General features: G+C 40.1%; 1 protein-coding gene across 1 annotated transcript; it reads left to right on the top strand.

Annotated features, from left to right (window-relative positions):
* Positions 1–194: 194 nt before the first annotated feature.
* Positions 195–20,807, top strand: LOC144021761 (uncharacterized). The gene is made up of 12 exons (XM_077525875.1): positions 195–506; positions 10,595–10,663; positions 11,680–11,700; positions 11,796–12,065; positions 14,144–14,264; positions 14,536–14,711; positions 15,231–15,373; positions 15,938–16,085; positions 16,156–16,337; positions 16,538–16,630; positions 16,696–17,248; positions 17,924–20,807. The coding sequence occupies exons 2-12, from the start codon at positions 10,618–10,620 to the stop codon at positions 17,977–17,979; spliced, it is 1,809 nt and encodes a 602-aa protein (XP_077382001.1). The 5' UTR covers positions 195–506; positions 10,595–10,617; the 3' UTR covers positions 17,980–20,807.

The raw sequence follows: 20,807 nt of genomic DNA, 5'->3' as shown, positions 1-20,807 counted from the left end.
GATGTACAATAATGCCTTTTTTTTTGTTTTTGTTTTTTTTTTGTAATCGCAATCTCTTCAAAATTCCCACCAAGATTTGACAAATTTTGCGTTTATCGCTCCTAAGTGGAGAAAAATGTACCAAAATAAAAGAGTGCTCATTCGTGACACCCTTTCCCGACCGTCGGCTCAGTTCGGCTGGCTTGTCGTATAGATCGAGTGGGGCGCGAGTCGCTGTGTGGGCTCGCGTGCGCGCGCGTGCGCTGTTTCCCGACAGGAGTCGAGTGCTTCCGAGTGGCCGACACATTTTTTTGAACCGCTTCCAAATGTGGAGTCGCCGAGTGCAGCATCAGCAGCAGCAGTAAAGCATCTCTGGAGGAAGGAAGGAGGGAGGGCAAGAGAGAGCGAGGAGGGACCCCACGCAGGAAAACATTCACGCGCATCTGCACCACCGAGTGACGCACGGACGGACGGACGGACGGACGGACACTTGTTCCAACCTCGCCTGCCGGATCATCGGAAAACAGGTAGGCGACCCTCGTTGCGCTTCATCGCCCGTCGACGCTCGTCTTCGGCCGAGTTGTGCGCATGTTGGCCGCGGTGCGTGACGGGTTAAATTCTGCAGCTTTTTCACGCCTCGTGCGTGCCGCGTCTGCTGTCCCGGACCCTGCGGGGGAACCATTTGGACTTTCCAGCCTTGTCACGGTGAATTTGCTTGATCATGGATCCCGGAGTGGAATATTAAAGGTTGAGTGCTCACTGGGCTGCATGTAGTTGCATGGTTGATTCACTCGTCAGCCTCTCGGGAAATAAGATCCAAAAACGTTGATTTTAATGATTTTAATTGCAATCGTGGCCACTTCATTAGGTACAACTGAGCAATTTGACAACGACTTCTTTTAAGATAACGTCCATTTTGATTGGCAGGTCTAAATATATGTTGAGATATAAATTTTGGGCTGATACTGGAGTGTTTCTAATATTTTGGTGAAACCTTTTTTTTTTTTTTTTTTGCTACAGTTTGGAGTGATTGCTGTATTATTCATAAAATATTTAATTATACATAAATATATATATTTTTAAAAATGTTTCTAAAATTGGCTGCCTTGATTAAAAAAAATTGAATTATACTGCATATACTTAATCTAAAAATAATAATAAAATTAATAATCATTTTATTTTACTTTAATTAAAAATAATTTAATTAAAGTTAAAATAATATATAATGTATATAGGTAAATCTAATTTTAACTTCAATTAAATTTGCTTTTACCTCTTAATTTTCATTAAAAAAAAAATGATTAAATAAAGTGTGATAATTAAGATGTTTAACATTTTATTTTACCTTTTCATCATATTTTTTTTTATTTTATAATTATATAAGATATATATTTTTTAAAAACCATAGCTAAAACTGTCAAATACAAAATTGTTTGCCTTTTATGTATATTTCTTAATTTTTTTTAATGTATTTTTTATTTTATTTTTTTTTAGCATTTTTTAAATTATAAAATTAAAAAAAATTCTAGATATGTTTGGATCAACATTTAACTGTTTAAATTATTTATTTAGCCTAAAATAATTATTTTTATTTTTCAAATTATTAATTGTAATTATAACATTTTTAAAAATATCATATATATATATATATATATATATATATATATAAATAAACAGTGTTACCGTCCACTGTGTTAAATATTTCCAATTGAATATTTCTTTTTCTAACGTTTTGAATACCCTGTTGTGCTACGGTCACAGTAGGGTCACCAGTGCAAACTATACAGCCATCCAGGCACAACAATAAACATAATTGCACTGCCAGTGTTCAATAAAAACACCCAACTTCATTTTGAGCTCATTTCCAGTCCACCCTTCCTCTCTGTCGGCTTCCTTTTGAGCAAAATGTGTCTGCGAAGGCAGCCTTTGATGCAGGCGTACCTAATAAAGTGGCAGGTGAGAGCCTTAACACTAAGATTCATACGCGTCCTCCTTAAAAGATGTCTATACTATATATATATGGGTGTGTGCATTTTTTCTATAGTGAACAGTTAAAAGGCTTAACAGCATCCATTAGCTGATAGGAGGGTTTTCGCCCGCCACCACTGCACAACTGCACTACACTATATAGAGCAGTGGTTGATGGTTGTCAAACTTTTCACGACAAGTAGCACCTAAAAACTTTGTGACCAACAATAAAATACAGTACCGAAGAAGTGTTCATAGAAAATTAGAAGTTTTATTACGAAAAACAAATTATATATTGTTATTTTAATCCACTATTACACTACTTGTGTTAAATTAGAAGTTGTTTGAAGGTTTGTAATCGCTTGTATAATTTATGCTAATTTATGCTAGCCCCTCTATGGAGTTTTCCCGTTATATCTTAGCATTAAGGCTAGCAGACGTTTGTTAGAATTACAAGCTTCGGTTGAACATTGTGGTGTTTAACGTACAGCAATTATTTTTGATTTTGTTGTGTGCGATGCGGCTACGTTTGTGCTTGTTTGTCTGAAGGTTTATAATTGCTATGCTAACGCTAATTTCCTCAACCCTGTCTGTGGTGTTTTCTCGTTAGATATTAGCATTTAGCTAGCAGATGTTAAGTAGGAGAGTAACGGCCAAATGTCTGGAGACACTTCACCTTTCAATGGTATTAGAAAGTGTTTCCAAATTTTTGACTATAGTCGTGTATATATATATATGACTGTTAGCCACTGTTGTAATTTTAACACTGTGTTTAAATATGGCAAAATAAAAGTGTACGCAAATAATGATTCAATTAGAATGCAATGATTAAAACAAAAAAAATGTAGTTGTATCAAATCTTACACACAAAACATTTTTTTAAAATTAAAACGTACAAAAAAGTTACAATACAACTGAACTGTACTGGCGGTGATTCTTTTGGGTGCCACCAGAGGGAGCCCGCGTAGCCCTCGTGATAGATCATAACGCCACATTTCGAGAATCCCTGACAAAAGAAATCACAGAGCAGCAGATGACACGTTCGTCAGCAACGCACACTTTGTCGATAACGCGACGCGTTAAGCCAGCCGCCTTCATCCTCCTCCTCCTCATCCTCCTCCATGATTTGAGAGAATGTGACAGGTGCAAGGAGCCTGTCTCATCCTTTAGTTCATCACTTTCACAGCCGGCCTGCTCGCCGCGCTCGTTTGCTCGCCGCAAATGAACCTTGATAAGGGGATGTCAAGTTAAAAATGTCTTTACGGCTCTATGACCCCCCCAACGAGTCTAAACTTAGCGGACTGAATAGATCGCCAATTAGTCAAATCCAAAGACAGCTTCAGTTAGTCAAGTGTTAATTTCGCTAACAAAAACTTAACACAAATAATTTCGTCTAAGCACATTTTTCACCGGACTAAAGCTAGACTAATACCCTCATTAGTAAACACTAACTGGGAAACTGGACTATATGGACATTTTTTAGTTCATGAACAAAAACAAGATGAAAATTATATGATTTTGTAAAATCTTATCTTTGCTAATCTGTCTGATTCACAGTGAAAGGCAAAAATTAATCCAACGGCTATAACGTTCCAAAAGTAATGCTAGTTAATGCTGGCTAACTTACTAGCTCATAGCATGGATAATAGTAGCCAGTAGCCACTGTGAAGTTTTTCATCAAAAAGATGAGGAAATAGTCTTAGATCCAAAAAGTTTCAATATAATCTGCTACAAAATTATATACAGGGGTAAAATGGTTGTCCTGAGTGACTAAAACTAGACTAAAATGTTTGACAGTTTTTGTTGACTAAAATTAGATGGATAAAATTACGTTTTCTTGGACTAAAATTGTCTGGTTGTGGACCCAAAGGCAAAGAAGCAGGGCGAGGAGGCAGACGTGACGTACAAAGGGAATTTTAATTTAACCAAAACAAAAACAAACTCCAAAACGTAAGCAAAGCAAGACATTGGGAAACAACAAGGCAAAAAAACAAAAACAAAACAAACGGCCGCATGATGGGAGGAAAACAATGAATCGACAACGGGCAGCGGGGAGATAAGAAACTAAATACACACACACACTGACACAATTAGACACAGCTGGGTAAGACACAACAGGCAGAGGATGCTGATTGGTTGACACATGAGGCTTGACAAGATTTGGGGGGCACACAAGGACAACACACGCAAAACAGATCATGACTGAACTTAAAGAAACGACAATAATAACAAAACCCAAACTAAACCTGAACCAGAACAAAAGTAAAAATAAATAAATAACCCAAACCAAACCATGACAAAAATAAGTACTAAAATGTTAGATTTATAATCGACTCAAAATGGACTAAATACAAATGGGATGAGCTTGACTGACTGTGATTAAAACAACAAAATTAACTAAAGTGACTGAAATTGGACTAAATTTAAAAATGGTAGACAAAATTAACAGTACCTCCTCCTACTATATTGGGCCCTATTGGATAGGCAGCGATTCCTAAAACAGTCTCTGCTCTCTGCTGTTTAGTTACCTCAGTTGCTTCAAGACATGAGCAATCAATCAATTCAGCACAAAAGGCAACATCCTTAATAATCGATTAATTGATTAGTCAGCTCATCCCTTGTGCGGACTAATCCTAGCGGGAACGTCCCCCTCTCACCCACTTTCTATTTCCATGCCTCATGACTTATACATGTCTCATACTGTGCCATGAAGGGAACGCGCAACAATATGCGGAGTTGTTCACTTTTTTTTTTTTTTTTTTTGTAGCCTGCTCTTGCGGGAAGAAGCGAAAGTGAAAGATGAGGACTCGAGACACAGTCGGGCTTTGTGTGACCACGCGCGCACTCATCTGCAGTCACTAAAAGGCATTTCCGCCTCCTTTAAAAAAAAAAAAAAAAAAAGACCTGCACAAAGACCTGCCTGACCTTGTCGGGTGTGAAGGAGCACAGACGACGGCTTTGATTCCACAGTGAGACGCAGTGGATGACGTTACGTAAGAAAGAAAAAAAAAAAAGGCACCGAGATGTGGAGGGAGAATAATGGAGGGCAGGTGATGGAGAGGGGAGGAAGAAGTGCAATGGAAGGATGGAGGGCAAGCAAGGAGCGCATACGTGCATGTGGGGAGGGAGGCGAAGACCGCAGATGGTTTTGTCGTGTTGTGTGCGCGCTCGGCAGCTTTACGGCCCAAAGGACGACGCTCAGTGGACGCTTTTGTGGGCTTTGCATGTTCCGTGCTCACTCAAGTGTCAGCGCACAACCTCCGCCGCTGGACAGAAAACGATGACATGAGGAGCTGTTGACTTGTAGTGGAGCGTAATAGAACCTTCCAGCTTGACCTCACTGCTTAGCTTCCACTGCGCCTCCCATAACAAATGAATGTACAGAGCTTGATTTTCGGCGAGCGTTTTCGTTAAAAGGTTGGGAAATATGTCAAGCGTCACAAAAAAAACGTCCCGAGTAGGACACTTACATTACTGCGACTCATTGAAACCAGCCGTTTGGAGCCGCTAGCTACAAAAAAAGGAGTTCGTTGGAAGGCAAAGTGGAAGCGGAAGCTTAAGGTATGTTGTTTTTGCTTGAAACAGTACGTCAATCACTACTTTTAGGGTCTAAATTGTCAGTCATGAAATCGTTTGTGGCCGGTATATAGGGAGAGTGAGGTATTGTGAGACACTGGGTAATGTGAGACACCACCTGTATCTAAAAAAAAGAGCACATCTGTGGTCATGTGACCAATTTGGTATCAAGCCCCTCCCATTTCAGCTTGGCCATGAAGAAGATGACTTGATTGTGCTGAGGTAAGCATGTGTTTTAGACAAAAATATATTTTTGGGACATAAAAGTACTTTTTTTTGCTTTGAACTTAATCAACTGTTGCACTAAAGCTATTTGACTCAAGTGGAAAAACGTATATCCCACATATTGTTGAACTATCAACTTATAAAATGATGTGACAGTGCTAGCTAAAGATTAGTCTGTGTTGTCAAGAGAGGTTGTTCTTTATAAAATGGTGGTGGTGGGTTTAAGTGAGACAAATGCCATGGGGCAAAGTAAGACGGTGTCTCATTTTTCCCCTTTTCATACATGATTTCACTTTTCATTCATGTTTTGTTTTTCATGTCAGAAACAGTTTTTAAAAAAGCCATCATGCCAAGGAAATACAACAGGAAGACAACCTGGGGCAATACCTCCCTTGAAGAGATGAAAATTGCAGCCACAGAGGTCAAGGAGGGAAATAAGTCTTTAAGAGCAGTTTCAAGGGATCGAAATATTGACAAGTCAAGTCTCCTAAGATTCATAAAGAAAAAGGAGAAAGGGGATGTGAAATCAGTAGCTTGGGGTGCAGTGGCTCAGGCAAAGAGAATTTTCACTGATGAGATGGAGGAAGAACTTTCCAAACACCTGAAAGAACGTGCTGAACAATTCCATGGCCTCTCTCCAGCTAAGTGTCGTCAACTTGCATTTGAATATGCAGAAAGAAACAATGTTGTTATCCCTCCTAATTGGAAGGAGGTGCAGTGTGCAGGTAGGTCAGATTGTGCAAAAGATCATATGATTTAGTACAATAAGTTAACTAAGCTGATCTTCCCAAAGAGGCTAACTCTTTTACTAATGGATTGTCTATAGGTCAAGAATGGTTTCGGAGCTTCCTAGCACGTCGCCATCTTTCTGTCCGAACTCCAGAAGCAACATCCCTTGGAAGGGCCACTGCGTTCAACAAAACAACCGTTGGGGAGTTCTTTGATAACCTGGCAGTAGTCATGGACAGGTAGCATAATTATTTTTAATTGCAAATATTTTATTAAGGCTTTATCTCTGAGATTAAGTTTGAATTCTTATCTATTTCTCTCTTTTCCTCCACTCTTTACAGGCATAAATTTGACCCACACAAAATTTTGAATGTGGATGAAACAGGTGTCTATACAGTACAAAAGCCTCAGCAGGTAAGCCATACGATAAACACACACAAGACTGATGTGTAGCGTGTAATAATAACCAGCTAGTTACTGAAACAATGCTTAAATTGCAATTTGTAATATGGTTGCCTGAATTGGATAAACTGGATAAAATGAATAAACTGAAACCAGACACTGTAAACCTTTTTTTTTTCCCAGTAGTAGCCTACAAATTGAACATGCAACTGATTCTGAATTTTCTATTTGATTCAGGTTGTGACACAAAGAGGGAAAAAGCAAGTTGGCTCTGTCACATCGGCTGAGAGAGGGGAACTGGTGACTCTGGTGTGTGCAGTGAATGCTATTGGGAATGCTACACCTCCCATGTTTGTCTTTCCCAGAGTAAAGTTTAAGGAATGCTTCATGATCAATGCACCTCCTGGAGCCAAGGGTACCTCCACCAGGACAGGATGGATGAATGAAGATACCTGGACTGAGTTCCTTGATCACCTCTAAGGGTCCCGAGTTCTGATCCCAACTGTAAAAATGGTTCTTCCTCTTGTTTGATTGTTAAATAAAACATTTTGAATATTTTTGTTACAGTATTTGTTTTTGTTCAGTTACCTTCAAATGTTTAGGGAATAATGGCTTAATTGACCAGTGTCCATGATTTTTAAATTATTCCAACATTAATTCCGGAATCAGTGGTTGTTTAACTAGTTATTAGGATTCTGACTTTTACAACAGGTGTTGTTAGGCTTGATTCAGAGTGAAAAAAGTAAGTGGATCATTTTACCCCAAGCAGGGTCAATTTACCCCACTGAAATTTGGGTTTTGTCTTAGTTTACCCCGTAGCTGGGGTAAAATGAGACACTATACCACTTTTTTTTAAACAATTATATTTTCACTGTCTTTAGTCCTACATGCATTCTGATAATTTCTATTCTTAGTAAACATCCTAAATTAATGGAAAATGTGTTAATTTTATTGATACATCACTTAAACCTGCTTAGATCGGTAGAAATGTAAAAAATGTCTCACATTACCTCACTCTCCCTTGTCTTGCTGTATATCGAAGTGTTCAAGCTATCTTAGCTTGCTAGCTGCTACCAAACAAATTGACGCCCTGCCCTCCACCGCGGGGGGCGCACTCAAACGTGACGTCACACTGGAAGGGTCTATATGGACACCAAATGTGCGGAGACAAAATGATTAATTATATATGCGCAACGTGGTGCTTTGTCTCCCTCTACAGGCGAGTTTTGCATAATTTATTTATTTTTGTTGTCTCTGGCCGTGTTCCGGTAGGTTGATCACGTGACACTTCCAGTTCACAGTGGGCAGTGCGCAAACCACACGCTAGTTTACGTGACTAGTGTACAGCTACGGTTCTCACGACTTCTTTTGTTGTTTGTGCCAGAGAAAGAGAAAAGCAAAACTTGTGAGATCTTTTTTTTTTTCCCCTTTAATGTGAGTCATGCGTTTGTGTAGTGCTTTTTATTTAATATGGACATTTGCATTGCAGTTAAGTGTGTATTGTGTTGTTTTCAGATTATGCTAGCTATTTGTATTGCCATTTATGTGTACCCATGTATTATTTGAGTGACGTACTCTTGTTGTACTGTATGTTTATATCATTTCAGTTTTACAGAAGAAAAAGATTGAAGACAACAGTAAAAACACAAACTTTACATTTATATTTATTCGGTGATAGTAAAAATCTGCATTTTAGGCCCCTCAAAAAGTTTTATATTGCTTGGAGATACCACAAGATGGCACCAAAGTACTACTTTTCTGTCACATAGGCCTTTGTCCTGTCTCATAGAAGAAGCTCCTCTCATCACTTCAACCTAGTTCTTTGACATTGAAAAGCCACAAGATGGCGCCAACAAATTACTTTTCTATTAGACCACACTCTGGTGCCATCTTGTGGCAATGTCGGGCGAGTATTTCTGTGAAAATCGAAGGTAGGCAGGTAGGCCTCTAAGTCATCAAATATTTATCCAAGCTGATTTCAGCTTCCGTGTAATCTGCCCAGGGCCTTCATCAGTGCTGGCCTAATGTCACTCAAACTGTAGCAAAAGGGACTCATTTTAAATTCGCCTCACAGGACCATGCACCATAACATCAGATTTGTGCAAAAATCCTGTGATTAACTTCAAATTACTTGTTCTAAAATCAAGATATGGCGATGTCGCAAGAAGCAGGGCCCGCCACCCCGTCGGCGAGGATCATAAAACGGTGCTTCGTCATGTCCTGCGCAAATAAGGGCTGGTTGTCCTGGCGACATCACACTCCATGGGCTGCTGAGAAACACTCGCAGTTTCCTCCTGGGCTTTTTTTTTTTTTTTTTTTTTTTTTTTTACGAGGGGAAAACTGCAGCAAAATCTCTTTTCTTTTCACATGCACGCTCACTCGCACATATCTTGCGATGTTTTCGGTCTCGCGCGCGTCAGCGCTGCAGAGAAAAGCGTCTCACATCCCACTAATACCTCCCGGTGGCGCCTCGAATCGGGTGTCGCCTGCGAGGCTGTCACCGGAATGGCGTTTGACAGTTGACGCTGGCTTCCTGTTGGAGAACAAGACGAGTCCCGGTTATGAATGATTCTGTTTTTAATCAGGTTAGAAGAAAAAAAAATCAAATCAATAGCGAGTGGCGCATGCTGTTGATAGATAGATGGATTTGTTTTTCCTCTTTGGTTGTTGAGTGACATAAGTGTGCTCCCAATCTTGTCTCGCTGCCATCTATTGAATCTTTTTAAAATCGATTAGTTTATCGATTATTCCATCGAATAATCGCCCCCTAGTAAAAATTTTGATATATATATATTTTTAATTCATTTTATAGACAGTGTTCCCTCGTTTTCCGCTGGGGTTAGGTTCCAAAAAATACCTGCAATAAATGAAATCTGCGAAGTAGGTAGCTTTATATTTTACATTTATTATAAATGTTTTAAGGCTCTAAAATCTCTCACTACACAGTTTGTACACTTTTCTCATCCAGGCATTTACATTTTCTCACATTTCTCTCGTTTAAACATTCTCAATGTAAGAGCGAGGCCATGAAAAGTGAGCCGCGTTATAGCGAGGCAGCACTGTATACTTTTTCAATTAATTTGTAGTTATTTTTTTTCTTTTTGTTAATTCACCAAGGTTGTCTGTCAGTTGAACTGAGTGGATATAACTACTCATCTTCTGTACATGTGCATTATTAAACACGAACAAAATTAGCCTACACAAAACGGCTAGCAATCAGTATTAGCATTAGCGTGCTAGCAATGACCATTTAAGGTAACGTTGGTAAACAGTCACGAACTACCCTGTCCATTGCTGTGTTTTAGTCGACCTATTTTTAAAGCCGACTTATCCGACCGACTTGATCGACTCCCCCCCCAGCCCTGCTGCCACTCGTCAATTTTTCCATGAATAAACATGAGAGGTGTTGTTTGTCTCATGTATCAAGCTGAGAGCTTCTCCTCGTGTTGTTTTTTGACCTTTAGCTTCAACGCAGGGACAAACAACTGCTTTCAGGATGATGTACTGCACTGCCAAGTACAACGTAAAAACAAAGGTGGCAAAAATTTTTTTAAAAAAATGCTATGTGAGATGGTTTATTGTCTTCAGGAAATGCAAATCATTGGCCTTAGTTTGGGAATTGCGCCTCCTTGTGGAGTTGACCTCTGTAGAAGAAATTGTTGCTTTTTCTTCAATTTCTTTTTTTAAGTTGTATTCTTTTGCTTTGCCTCCCCAGGTACTAAAAAAAAACAAGCAACCATGAGGACAACAGGTGCGGTCGCGCTCACAATCCTGCTTTCCGCAGGTAAGAAAGCAACGCAATTCACAAGGCGACGGAATATTCGCAGTCTGTTTTTTTTTCCTCCATTTCGATGAAAAAGTCATTTGAGACGAGTTCAGTTTTCTCAATGCTTTTTGACTTTACGGATTGAGCAGGTCAAGATCCATAGTCACAATAAGCCAAATCGATATTCATTTTTTGAATACAATGTCAATTCTAATATTTGTCAAAAAATAAAATTCCGATACCCGATTAATACAAGATAATGAATAAAATCGCTTTTTTTTTTTTTTTTTTTGGTTCCTCAAAGGGACACTTGACTCGTTGAACAATTTTCAGCAGTGAAAAGTTAATATTTTGTCTATAATTAAATGTTGTAACTTCATTATTTTTCATGTACAATTAATACCTTTAAAAAGTACTTTTTTCTACTTGCTGTCGAATGATGATGACATCACCTGTGCTGAGGAAATACGTAACAACCAATCATGGCTCACCTGTTTATTGGGTTTGGTCAGTAAACTGAGCCATGATTGGTCGTTACCTACTGATGTCATCATCAGTCGACAGCTCCTAGAAAAATTACTTTTTACTTTTTAAAGGTATTGATTGTACATGAAAAATAATGAAGTTCCCACATTTAATTATAGACAAAATGTGAAAAATCGACATAATTTAGCCAAAAAAATGTTTTGCTATTTTTTTTTGTTGTTTTGAATTTTTGAAATTTTTTCTTTGTTTTACATTGTAATGTATCAATGTGTAAAAAATAAAAAATAATCTATACTTTTTTTTTTTTTTTTTTTGGCCAATTTAAAAAGAGCTAATATTAAATAACACTTTAATTCGTCAAAATTATTTTTTCTTACGCTCACCCCAATAAGAGGAAAATATTTCAAAAACGTGAACCCAAGAAAACCAGTTTTGTTGTACATTCTTCTCATGTTGAAGAAGTGTTATGTAAAAAGAAAAAGAAAAAAAAAGCCAAATAAAAAGTGAAATCAAATGCTAATTGAGTTTTCTTTTCCTGGTGTCCGCAGTTGTCTCAGTGTCTGGCAAGGGTGAGTATGCAATAAATTATCGCAGTACTCTCACTGCGTCCTTCCACGCAGTTCCAGTAACACGATTTGCCCCCCCCCCACACACACACACACAGTAAACGAGGAATCCAAGACGTCGTTCCTCGGCGAGGATTTTCACATCCTGCTGCACGCGCCCGGGCTGGAGGTGACGTTCCGCGCCACCTCGCGCTCGCCCGAAGTGGCCCTGATGCGCGGCGGCGTGGTGGTGGGCAACCGGGCCAAGAAGAACCTGCACCTCAGCCACCTGGTGGTCGACTCGCTGGTGGAGGGGGACGAGGGCGTGTACACGGTGAAGAACATCGAAGACCCCGAGGACGTCCGACGCATCAGGCTCTACGTTCGAGGTACGCGATGCACGTGCGGCGTTATAGTTTTTCGTTTTAACACGTTGCAACTGATGAAAAACATGTTTTAATTAGATTTTTTGTTTATTATTATTATTATTATTATTATTTTTTAGATTTGTTTGTTGACGTAGCAACAAATTATGTAACTTATCAGGTATAAAAGCAAAAGTGCAAAAGTTAAATTGTTAAATTTCTCTCTTTGTCTCTCTCTCTCTCTCTCGCGCGCGCCTAGATTTGTTTAATCAAATATTTTCAATGAAAGCCTTGCAAAAAAAGACATTTCATTGCTTCCATAGCAACATTCATTTACAATATTAAACATAATCAAAGCATAAAATGTGAATTTGTTGAGAGGTTATTTTTATTTTAAATATATACAACTTTTTTTTAAAGTAAAAACTTTTGAAAATGTTTTATAAATGCAGTACATGGGGATACATGTTTTTCATTGGATAGTCATTAATTGCTGACATAGCAACAACTTCATATAAAATATAGGGACGTTTGATACCACTTTTTTTTTTTTTTTTTTCCAGAGCGATACAGTACAGGTATTCATTTTTTTGAGTACTCACTGATCCCAAGTACGTAGATTTATAGTACTTTAATATATATAATTTCATTTAACACAATCACAAAACTTTGTGAACATTCTATGTAATTCTGACACGTATAATTATTCACCAATGTGTCAAATTGCCGCAGTATAGCGCCAACTACTGCAGAGGAGGACTAACTCCTCAATGTCAGATTCGGTAACTGGTATCAGCAACCTCCAAGGGTACCCAAAACCTTAAAATATTATTAGCCCGATACGAAATGTTACATAAATGTTTTTTTTTTCTTAGTTTTTTTATGGAAACTCTAAAGAGAAATAATGAATGCATTCTGACATAATTAAAAATATATTTTTTTATGACAAAAAATCAGTGTGGGGGTTTATAAGAAACAAATACATATTTAAAAAAAAACAAAAAACACTGCACTAGCAATTCATGAATCAGCAAAAACCTTTCAAGAAGATACCAAATAAAAGCTGCTCTGAAGCAGATGTGTGTGAACGCAAGCGTGAGCGAAAGGCGTAACGCGCGCGCCGTGCGCCATATGGAGCGTGCCGCGCGTTGCCAGCTGATGACGACTTTGTATGTTTGCTGTGATCACTGCGAGCGAGTCTCGGCAGCGCTGCCGCCAGCCTGTAATTATGCCGCTCTTTAAGCATCAGCCCACTCGCCTCCCTTCCTTCCTGTCCTTCCCTGCTGTGTTGCTGATTTTACCCCCTCCAAGTCCCACCCCCGTATTTCTGGATCACTGCTCCCTCCATCCACTTCTTGACAATCTGTTCTTTTTTTTTTATATTTATATACCACTCTCCTCCTTCTACTTACTTCAAGCAGTTTTCTGTGCACACAGAATTTGGGAATTTGTGCCGTTCAGTAAACAGAAACTGCGCTCAAGTACTGTAATGCCCTCGGATGTGGGCAGGGACAGCCACAATCGATGTGTAAGAAAAAATAACTAGCGTATTTTTGACGAGTGTCAGGTTTACCTGTTTGACATTTATTAATCACAACAAAAAGGAGTGAGGAAACTCACAGTTCAGTTCACTAAAATCCCCTCCTCACCCTCTTTTTATTTGGCTTCCACGCCCCTCGTTCCATAGGTTTTCCAACCCTAATAATGCAAATGCAAAACATAGTTGGAACATAGTGTAATTGTTTGTCTATATGTGTATGCATGTGAGTGGAAGATTGCTGAGTGCATGTGTGGTCAAGTCAGCAATCATTTCTTAACAGCGAACAGGCGGCCTCAGCAGACTGGCTCTAACCATTCTGCTGCCTTAGATGTTCTGGTTCTTGAGCTTTTTGAGTCATCAGAAGCAATTCTTCATTGCAGCAAATGTACGATAACTTATATTTACAATTATTCCTACAAGTAAGGACTCAAAAGTGCAGGTGTTTGTTTTCAAATTAATGTAAAAAAAAGTGTCAGAACAACTGAAGTGCAGTAACGAAGTACTCGATTACTTCCCACCACTGTTCGTCTCTCTCAGACCACTTTACTTGCACCGCCCGCAGATTGCTACAACGAGCAGACGGTGAAATACGGAGAAAACTATCGGATTCCGCTGTTGGGGGTGACGTCACCCATCACCTTGGAGCACAGGCCCAGTGCGGTGGAGGCAAACATGACATCCAGGTATAACCTCAATGGAGCCAGGGTACGATGGGCACTTCATTAGGTACACCTACACAATCTAATTATGCGGTAGCCAACATGTAACTAAATGAACTAAACTGAAAATATAAAAACAAGTAACCGTAACTGTGGCTATATAGCTGTAAACGAGTAAATGTAACTATAACGAAGGCAAAGTCTTCCAGAGCAGCTTTTATGTTGGATGCTATTACTGTAGCTTGTGCAGTAATTCTTAATGAAGCGGCGTCAACTGTTTTTTTTTTCCCGCCAGACCGGCCCTGGTGCTGCTGACGAGCACGGGCGTGGCCCGGGAAGGTTACCAAGGTCGCATCAGCGTCAGCGAGCACCACGTGGTCCTGAAGTCGGCGACTGGGGCCGACGATGGCAGCTACACCGTCAGGGATGCTCGGGGCGCCGTTCGGGTCAAAATCTGTCTTCAAGTCATAGGTGGGACGCAAGAAGTATTTGTACTTTTGTGCATCTGTACGTTACCAGAATATTTATTTTATGATTTTTTTTTTAACTTGCCGCATCTGTAAATAGATTCAGTACTACTGTAATACCCACTTATGTGGGCAAGGAGAGCCAAAGCCACTGATGTATTTTCAGCTGTTTGTTTATTGCAAATCGCATTGCAATGTGGATTTTAATTTGATTAATTGATTAATTTGATTAGCTCAGATGCTAAGTTATCAAATGGGTATTGTAGATATAACTCACAGTAAAAGTTCATCTCTACTTCATTCTACTTTTTACATTTCAAACTTACTTTTTTTCTACTTGACTAAAGGAGTGGATGCAGTAGCCTACTACTACTTTTATCAGAATATTTTTTCACGCAACTTTTGCCATCCGCCTCTGCAACTTTCCTATTATGACCCCAAGGGATTCTCGGAGTGATGGTGATTTCTTAACAGCCTACATGTGATTTACTCCCTCACTGATGTCGTGCGTGTACTTTCTCAGAGCACCAGCACTTTGTCAACCTGCATCACGGCGAGCGACTGAAGATCAACCTGATGCTCAACAGCTCCTTGGTGCACCTCTACTACAGCGCAGACACGGACCACCAAATGCGCCTGCTCATGGATCGCGGAGAATTCACCGATGTAAGCACAAATCATGATACACAATCCGTTGAATTCCTCTTTATTCTCTTTAATGATGTTATACTGTGTTTTTACATAATACAAAATGAGAGTAATATGTTATATTCAAGCTAGTTAGCTGGTATATCTAGCTAGCTAGCTTCTTTCTATCTATCTATCTATCTATCTATCTATCTATCTATCTATCTATCTATCTATCTATCTATCTATCTAGGCAGCTAGCTCATCTATCTAGCTCGCCAGCTAGCTACTGTCTATCTAGCTAACTGTACATCTGGATAGCTAGCTGTCTATATATATATATATATATATGTCTGTCTGGCTATCGAGCAAACAGTATATCTCGCTAGCTGTCTGTCTGTCTGTCTAGCTAGCTTTCTGTCTGGCTAGCTAGCTAGCGATCCGACTAGCTATCCATCCGTTGTTGTCAATATACCGATACGAGAAATACGGGGACTAGTTTCAATCTCAGGAGAATAATGTTTGTAAATGGTAGTATTGGATGTGATTGTACTTAATGTTACAGCCTGTAACATTGCACATGCACATGTTCTTTGGCTGTAGGCCCAAACAAAGCTAGGCTTTGAGGGTCGCCTCTCCACGGAGGGTTCTCTGGTCTATCTGGATCAAGTTAAGCGCTCCGACGAAGGCCTCTTCAAAGTGACTGACGCACAGGGACTCCCCATGTCCAGCATCCACATGGAACTCAAACGTAAGTGTGGAAACGTGCCCACCGAGTCAAATCAAGGTCAGCTGTGTTATTTCATGCGTGCTTTTGGCAGCCTACAAGCTGGAGTCCATCTACGTGGCCATCATCGCCCTGCTGAGCCTGCTGGTCTTCCTCCTTCTGGCCTGCCTGCTGTCCTGCCTGATCAAAGTCCAGAAGAGGGCCAAGAGGGCCGCCACCTTGGAAAAGATCGCCCAGAACGCTGGCAAGGAGGACGAGGGGGAGGCCTTCAGACAGGTTGGACGCGCCGACAATGTCATCTGACCTTTTCAAAAGGGGGAGGAAAATGTCGGAATATTACAAGAATAATGCACTGCTACAAAAAAATTGCGTTTTCATGAAAAATTTTACGTTAAAAAGAGTTGACAAAAATCGTAATTTGTAGCTCACTGTATTTTTCTTCACACGATGAAAATATTTGCTTTGTGTGCTGACAGGTGGTCAAGAACATCACCAAGCTCAGCGAGGAATCCAAACATTCGCAGGCCGACAACACTGAGAAATCTCAGAGCACCGAAGTGGACATTAAAGTAAGAACATCAGTCCATTCACGGCTGTCTTCTCATGTGGTGACCTGTTGCTTGTGTCAACGCAGGGTCTGGAAGTTTCTTCAAAGGAGGTCGGCATTGGGAACCTGGACACCAGTGACTCCGGCGTTGGCTTTAACACCGCCCTCCCGCTTGACACTGACACCGACGCCCCCGAGCAAGTCCCCGACTCGGATGCCGTGAGCATCTCCATCGCCCCGGAGACTAAATCAAGTGCACCACCGCCGCCGCCAGCCGCGGAAGTTAAGTCTAGTCCGGTGGCTGAAACCAAGCCGAGTGCCCCACCAGCCATGGAAGTAAAACCTGAAACCAAAGACGTCGAGACCCCCCCTGCTCAGTCGGTGAACCTGGATGTGCCCAAACCGGCCGACGTTAAGTCCAGCCCAGTCTCGAGCCCGGGACCCAAGAGCCCCGTGAGTCCGGCGACTCCGGCTGATCCGAAACCCGTCGCCGCTACCCTGGAGCCCAAGTCGGCCTCCCCGAAAGCCCCCAGTCCGGCTCCAGAACCTCAAAAGATGTTTTCATCCGCCACCCACGCTGCCTACGAGTCTCCTTCGTCCGAAGACCACATTCCGTTCCTGACGGAGCCCATAACCAATGGTATGTGGTGGCAGAATTAAAGTCCCTTTAAAGTGAAAAAAAATAAGTCATCTAAAATTGACAGACCGAAGAGAACAACCCTGACAAATTTGAATGATTAAAAATATTGGCACCTATATAAAATAAGGCTTCAAAATTGTGAAACATGTAGACATCTCTGCTCACAAACGCTGTGGGTGTGGCCGCACTCATGGCTGACAACGGGGCACTCTAAAGAGGCCACGCCAGCTCAAACACCTAGTCCACACACTGGCTGTGATGCTTGACTAAAAAAAATGAAATAAAATTCTCTCCTTCTCAACCTTCCATCTTTTCTCCATGTGACATGCAGGCACTCATGGCTGACAACGGGGTGCTCTAATGCGCCCACACCAGCTCAAACTCCCAGTCCACACACTGGCTGTGATGCTTGACTTAAAAAAAAATAAAAGAGTTCCCTCCTCCTCAACCTTCCATCTTTTCCCCATGTGACATGCGTGCACTCATGGCTGACAACGAGGCGCTCTAAAGCGGCCTCGCCATCAGACTTTGCATGTTTCCTGTAATTAATTCAACCATATATAAAGTATTTTGAAATAAATATGGTTTCACTCTATGGGGTCTTTAAAGACATTTTTTTTAAATAACCATCTTGCACAGTTTAGCATCAATAACGCTAAACGTTTTTAAACGCAGGCACGCCTGAGCCGGGCCCGGATCAAGCTGATCTTCTTGGAGGTTCCTCTCCGTAAGCCCTTGAAGTGGATCCCAAATCAAGCGGTGCTGGCAAACATGAAGATTCCACCACCACCACCACCACCTGAGGACTTACTGCCCCCGCCCGTCCCCTCCGCACCATCACTTTTAAGACAATCAAATCCCTCTGCTCAAATTGGGACCTTGGTTGCCCTAATACCTGAACATAACCTAACCGTCCATATTTCATATAGTAGCATCTTAGCTTTGTATTTCTTGCAGGCTTTTATTTGGATAAATCCCTCCACAAAACTGCCAGACTGCAAAAAATGCAGAGTTTACAAAGCAGAAAATCCAGTCGAAGGTATTTTCTAACACCGGGTTGCACATTTCATGACAACAGTCTTTAACAATTTGGCTTCACCGTCACTTTATCCACCCCTCGCGCGTCGCTGAATGCTTGTGTACTTACTAGCATGCAAAATATGCAAAACGACAACAACAACAAAAATGCTCGCAAAAGTGATGTCAAACCCACGTTAACATAATGTGATGTGCAGTCACTTGCAAAAAAAAAAAAAAAGTGGGTTTTGTGTCTTTAAAATACACACACACACACACACACATAAGAAAATTTATTATTCTCAAACTTATCGAGCCAAGGCACAGATTTTACATAGAAAACTATCACGAAACACCACCAAACTAAAATATCGCAACAGTATATACAGTAACACGCCCGTAATTCACATGTGATCGTAACCACAAATCCTAAATAATTGTGAGTAAATATGTATTTGTAAACATGTTTAGAATTGTCTATATTAATAGTCTAACCCATGTGGCTCTAAATGATTTTTTTTTACAGTGCCACCTTATTCCTAAACATATATTCAGTATCATTGACCACTGTAATATTATGCACAGTTTGAACATTAACACTGCACTTACATAATGTAGGGAAATATCATACTCGTAATTATGATTCAATTCAAATGTGTTGCACATAAAAGTTCAGTTGGACCTAAATTAATGAGATTCAAATGTATTGAAGCAAGGTTCTGATAACATTTTCCTAGTCGGATATAAAAATAAAATACAAAAATACAGAAACTGTTTAGAAAGGTGAATAATATTATCAATCATGAGTGTCTCCTTTGCACTTTATTTGACGAAGCCATCCTGTCCCGTTCTGATAAAAAACTGCTGCTATTGCTTCCGATGCTCACCTGTTCAGGTGCTTTGTTTACACATTTGCAGTTCTTACTTTGCGGACATCTAAACCCCGCCCCCTTCTCCTGTAAGGATGCCGTCTGATTGGTCCGCTTGTCTTTTCGTGGTAAGTTGACACCAATTTGATATTTTGCTTATTTTTCTATTTTGTTGTGTTTTGTACACAACCTTCTCGCTTTCTACAAAACCTGCCTTATTTTCCTCCTTATGTCAGCATGGGAACCCTTTGGCGTTTTTATTATTGGTTTTGATAAGCTGCATCATCCTCAATATTGTAAATGGGGGTTTGCAACCTTACCAACGCTGTAGCATTGGGGGTGGGGCCGCGATATTTGAAGAAATGTAGAAATAGTGATGGTCATTAGAGTTGCAACAGAGTCTTGACTGTGTCACTTCTCTTGCATCCCTTGGTTCTTTTTTTTCTTTTTTTTTTTTCTTTTTTTTTATTTTTTATTTTACGGAGCCCCTAAAGTGACATGGGAGAAAAAAAAATAATAATTTTACATGTATATATATACTCTGCTGCCACCTGCAGGCCGTTTTGCGTAATAATTACCGTTTCTTCAACAGTTCTTTGCAGTTGAGAGGCTGCATTAAAGCCTTCTGTATGCGCATAAAATAAATAAATAAAAAACGTATAAATACGTCTTTGGGACACTTCAAACATTTACAATAGAACGTATGCATACGTTTTTGGCAGCAAATGAGTTAATTTAATTTTAATTAATTTAATTTCAGTCAACACAATGTTGCTACAGACGTGTGCGTGGTCTCACACGTTCCTACCTCACACAAAACCCCTCCAGTAACAAGATTATTTCAGATTGAGATTAATAGCAGAAGCACAGAAAAAAAAGAGTTAATTAGCAAAATACGGAATTGTTGTTCTAATTAAATTGCTGACATTTTCCCTGACTAATATAAAACAATATTCCAGCATGTGCAAAAGCCATAAACAGTATTAGGTTTTAGATTAGGATCAGAAATCCAAAATGTATAAAGGTGCCTATATGTTTTAAATGGCCAAACAAACAGCTGCAGTTTGGCCCTTGGTTAAATATGCCTGATGGGTTCCACTTCAACACACACACACACACGCACGCACACTCCAGCTTTGTAAATATTGCATGTGTACACCGCTTTATTAACCCCCTAATTGACTTTTTAGTGTACGGAATGGTTATTGTATCATACTAAATAATAAAGAAGACGACTAATTTCAATTCCTCAGCAACCTTAAAAGAAATATATAAATATATATATATACACGCTATATGCTATATCAACTAACATTCACTAATGCATTGAGCTATTTAAAAAGTCAAACACTGATGATGAAGTGTCGATATGCTGTTTGGGATTTTCCCGATGGTACAGTCTTTCCATGTTGTGTTCAAATGTAACCGATGTCATTGAATGCAGCACGGCCAAGGAAAACCACGCAGGCTTTTTCGTCACCCTCCACTTGATATATAACGTGCGCGATGTGTGTGATAAGTTGCCATTTCCCAGCTGTAACGCGCGCACGCGTGTTTTGTGTGAAGTGCATTGTTGTTGCGTCCGTGCGACGTTGTGTTTCGACGAGGTCACGAGCGTGAATGTGTCACAAATCCTCCCAACAGTGAACAGTAAAAACTTGTGCTAACTTTGA

The sequence above is a fragment of the Festucalex cinctus genome, chromosome 7 (genome assembly GCF_051991245.1).
Source record: "Festucalex cinctus isolate MCC-2025b chromosome 7, RoL_Fcin_1.0, whole genome shotgun sequence".
Classification (NCBI taxonomy): domain Eukaryota; kingdom Metazoa; phylum Chordata; class Actinopteri; order Syngnathiformes; family Syngnathidae; genus Festucalex; species Festucalex cinctus.
The sequence above is the reverse complement of the archived record's forward strand: the minus strand, read 5'-3'. Positions and strand labels throughout refer to the sequence as shown.

Coding starts and splice junctions, on each gene's coding strand:
- LOC144021761 (XM_077525875.1), top strand. CDS start 10,618: ATGAGGACAACAGGTGCGGTCGCGCTCACAATCCTGCTTTCCGCAG. Junction 10,664..11,679: donor CACAATCCTGCTTTCCGCAG/GTAAGAAAGCAA, acceptor TGGTGTCCGCAG/TTGTCTCAGTGTCTGGCAAG. Junction 11,701..11,795: donor TGTCTCAGTGTCTGGCAAGG/GTGAGTATGCAA, acceptor ACACACACACAG/TAAACGAGGAATCCAAGACG.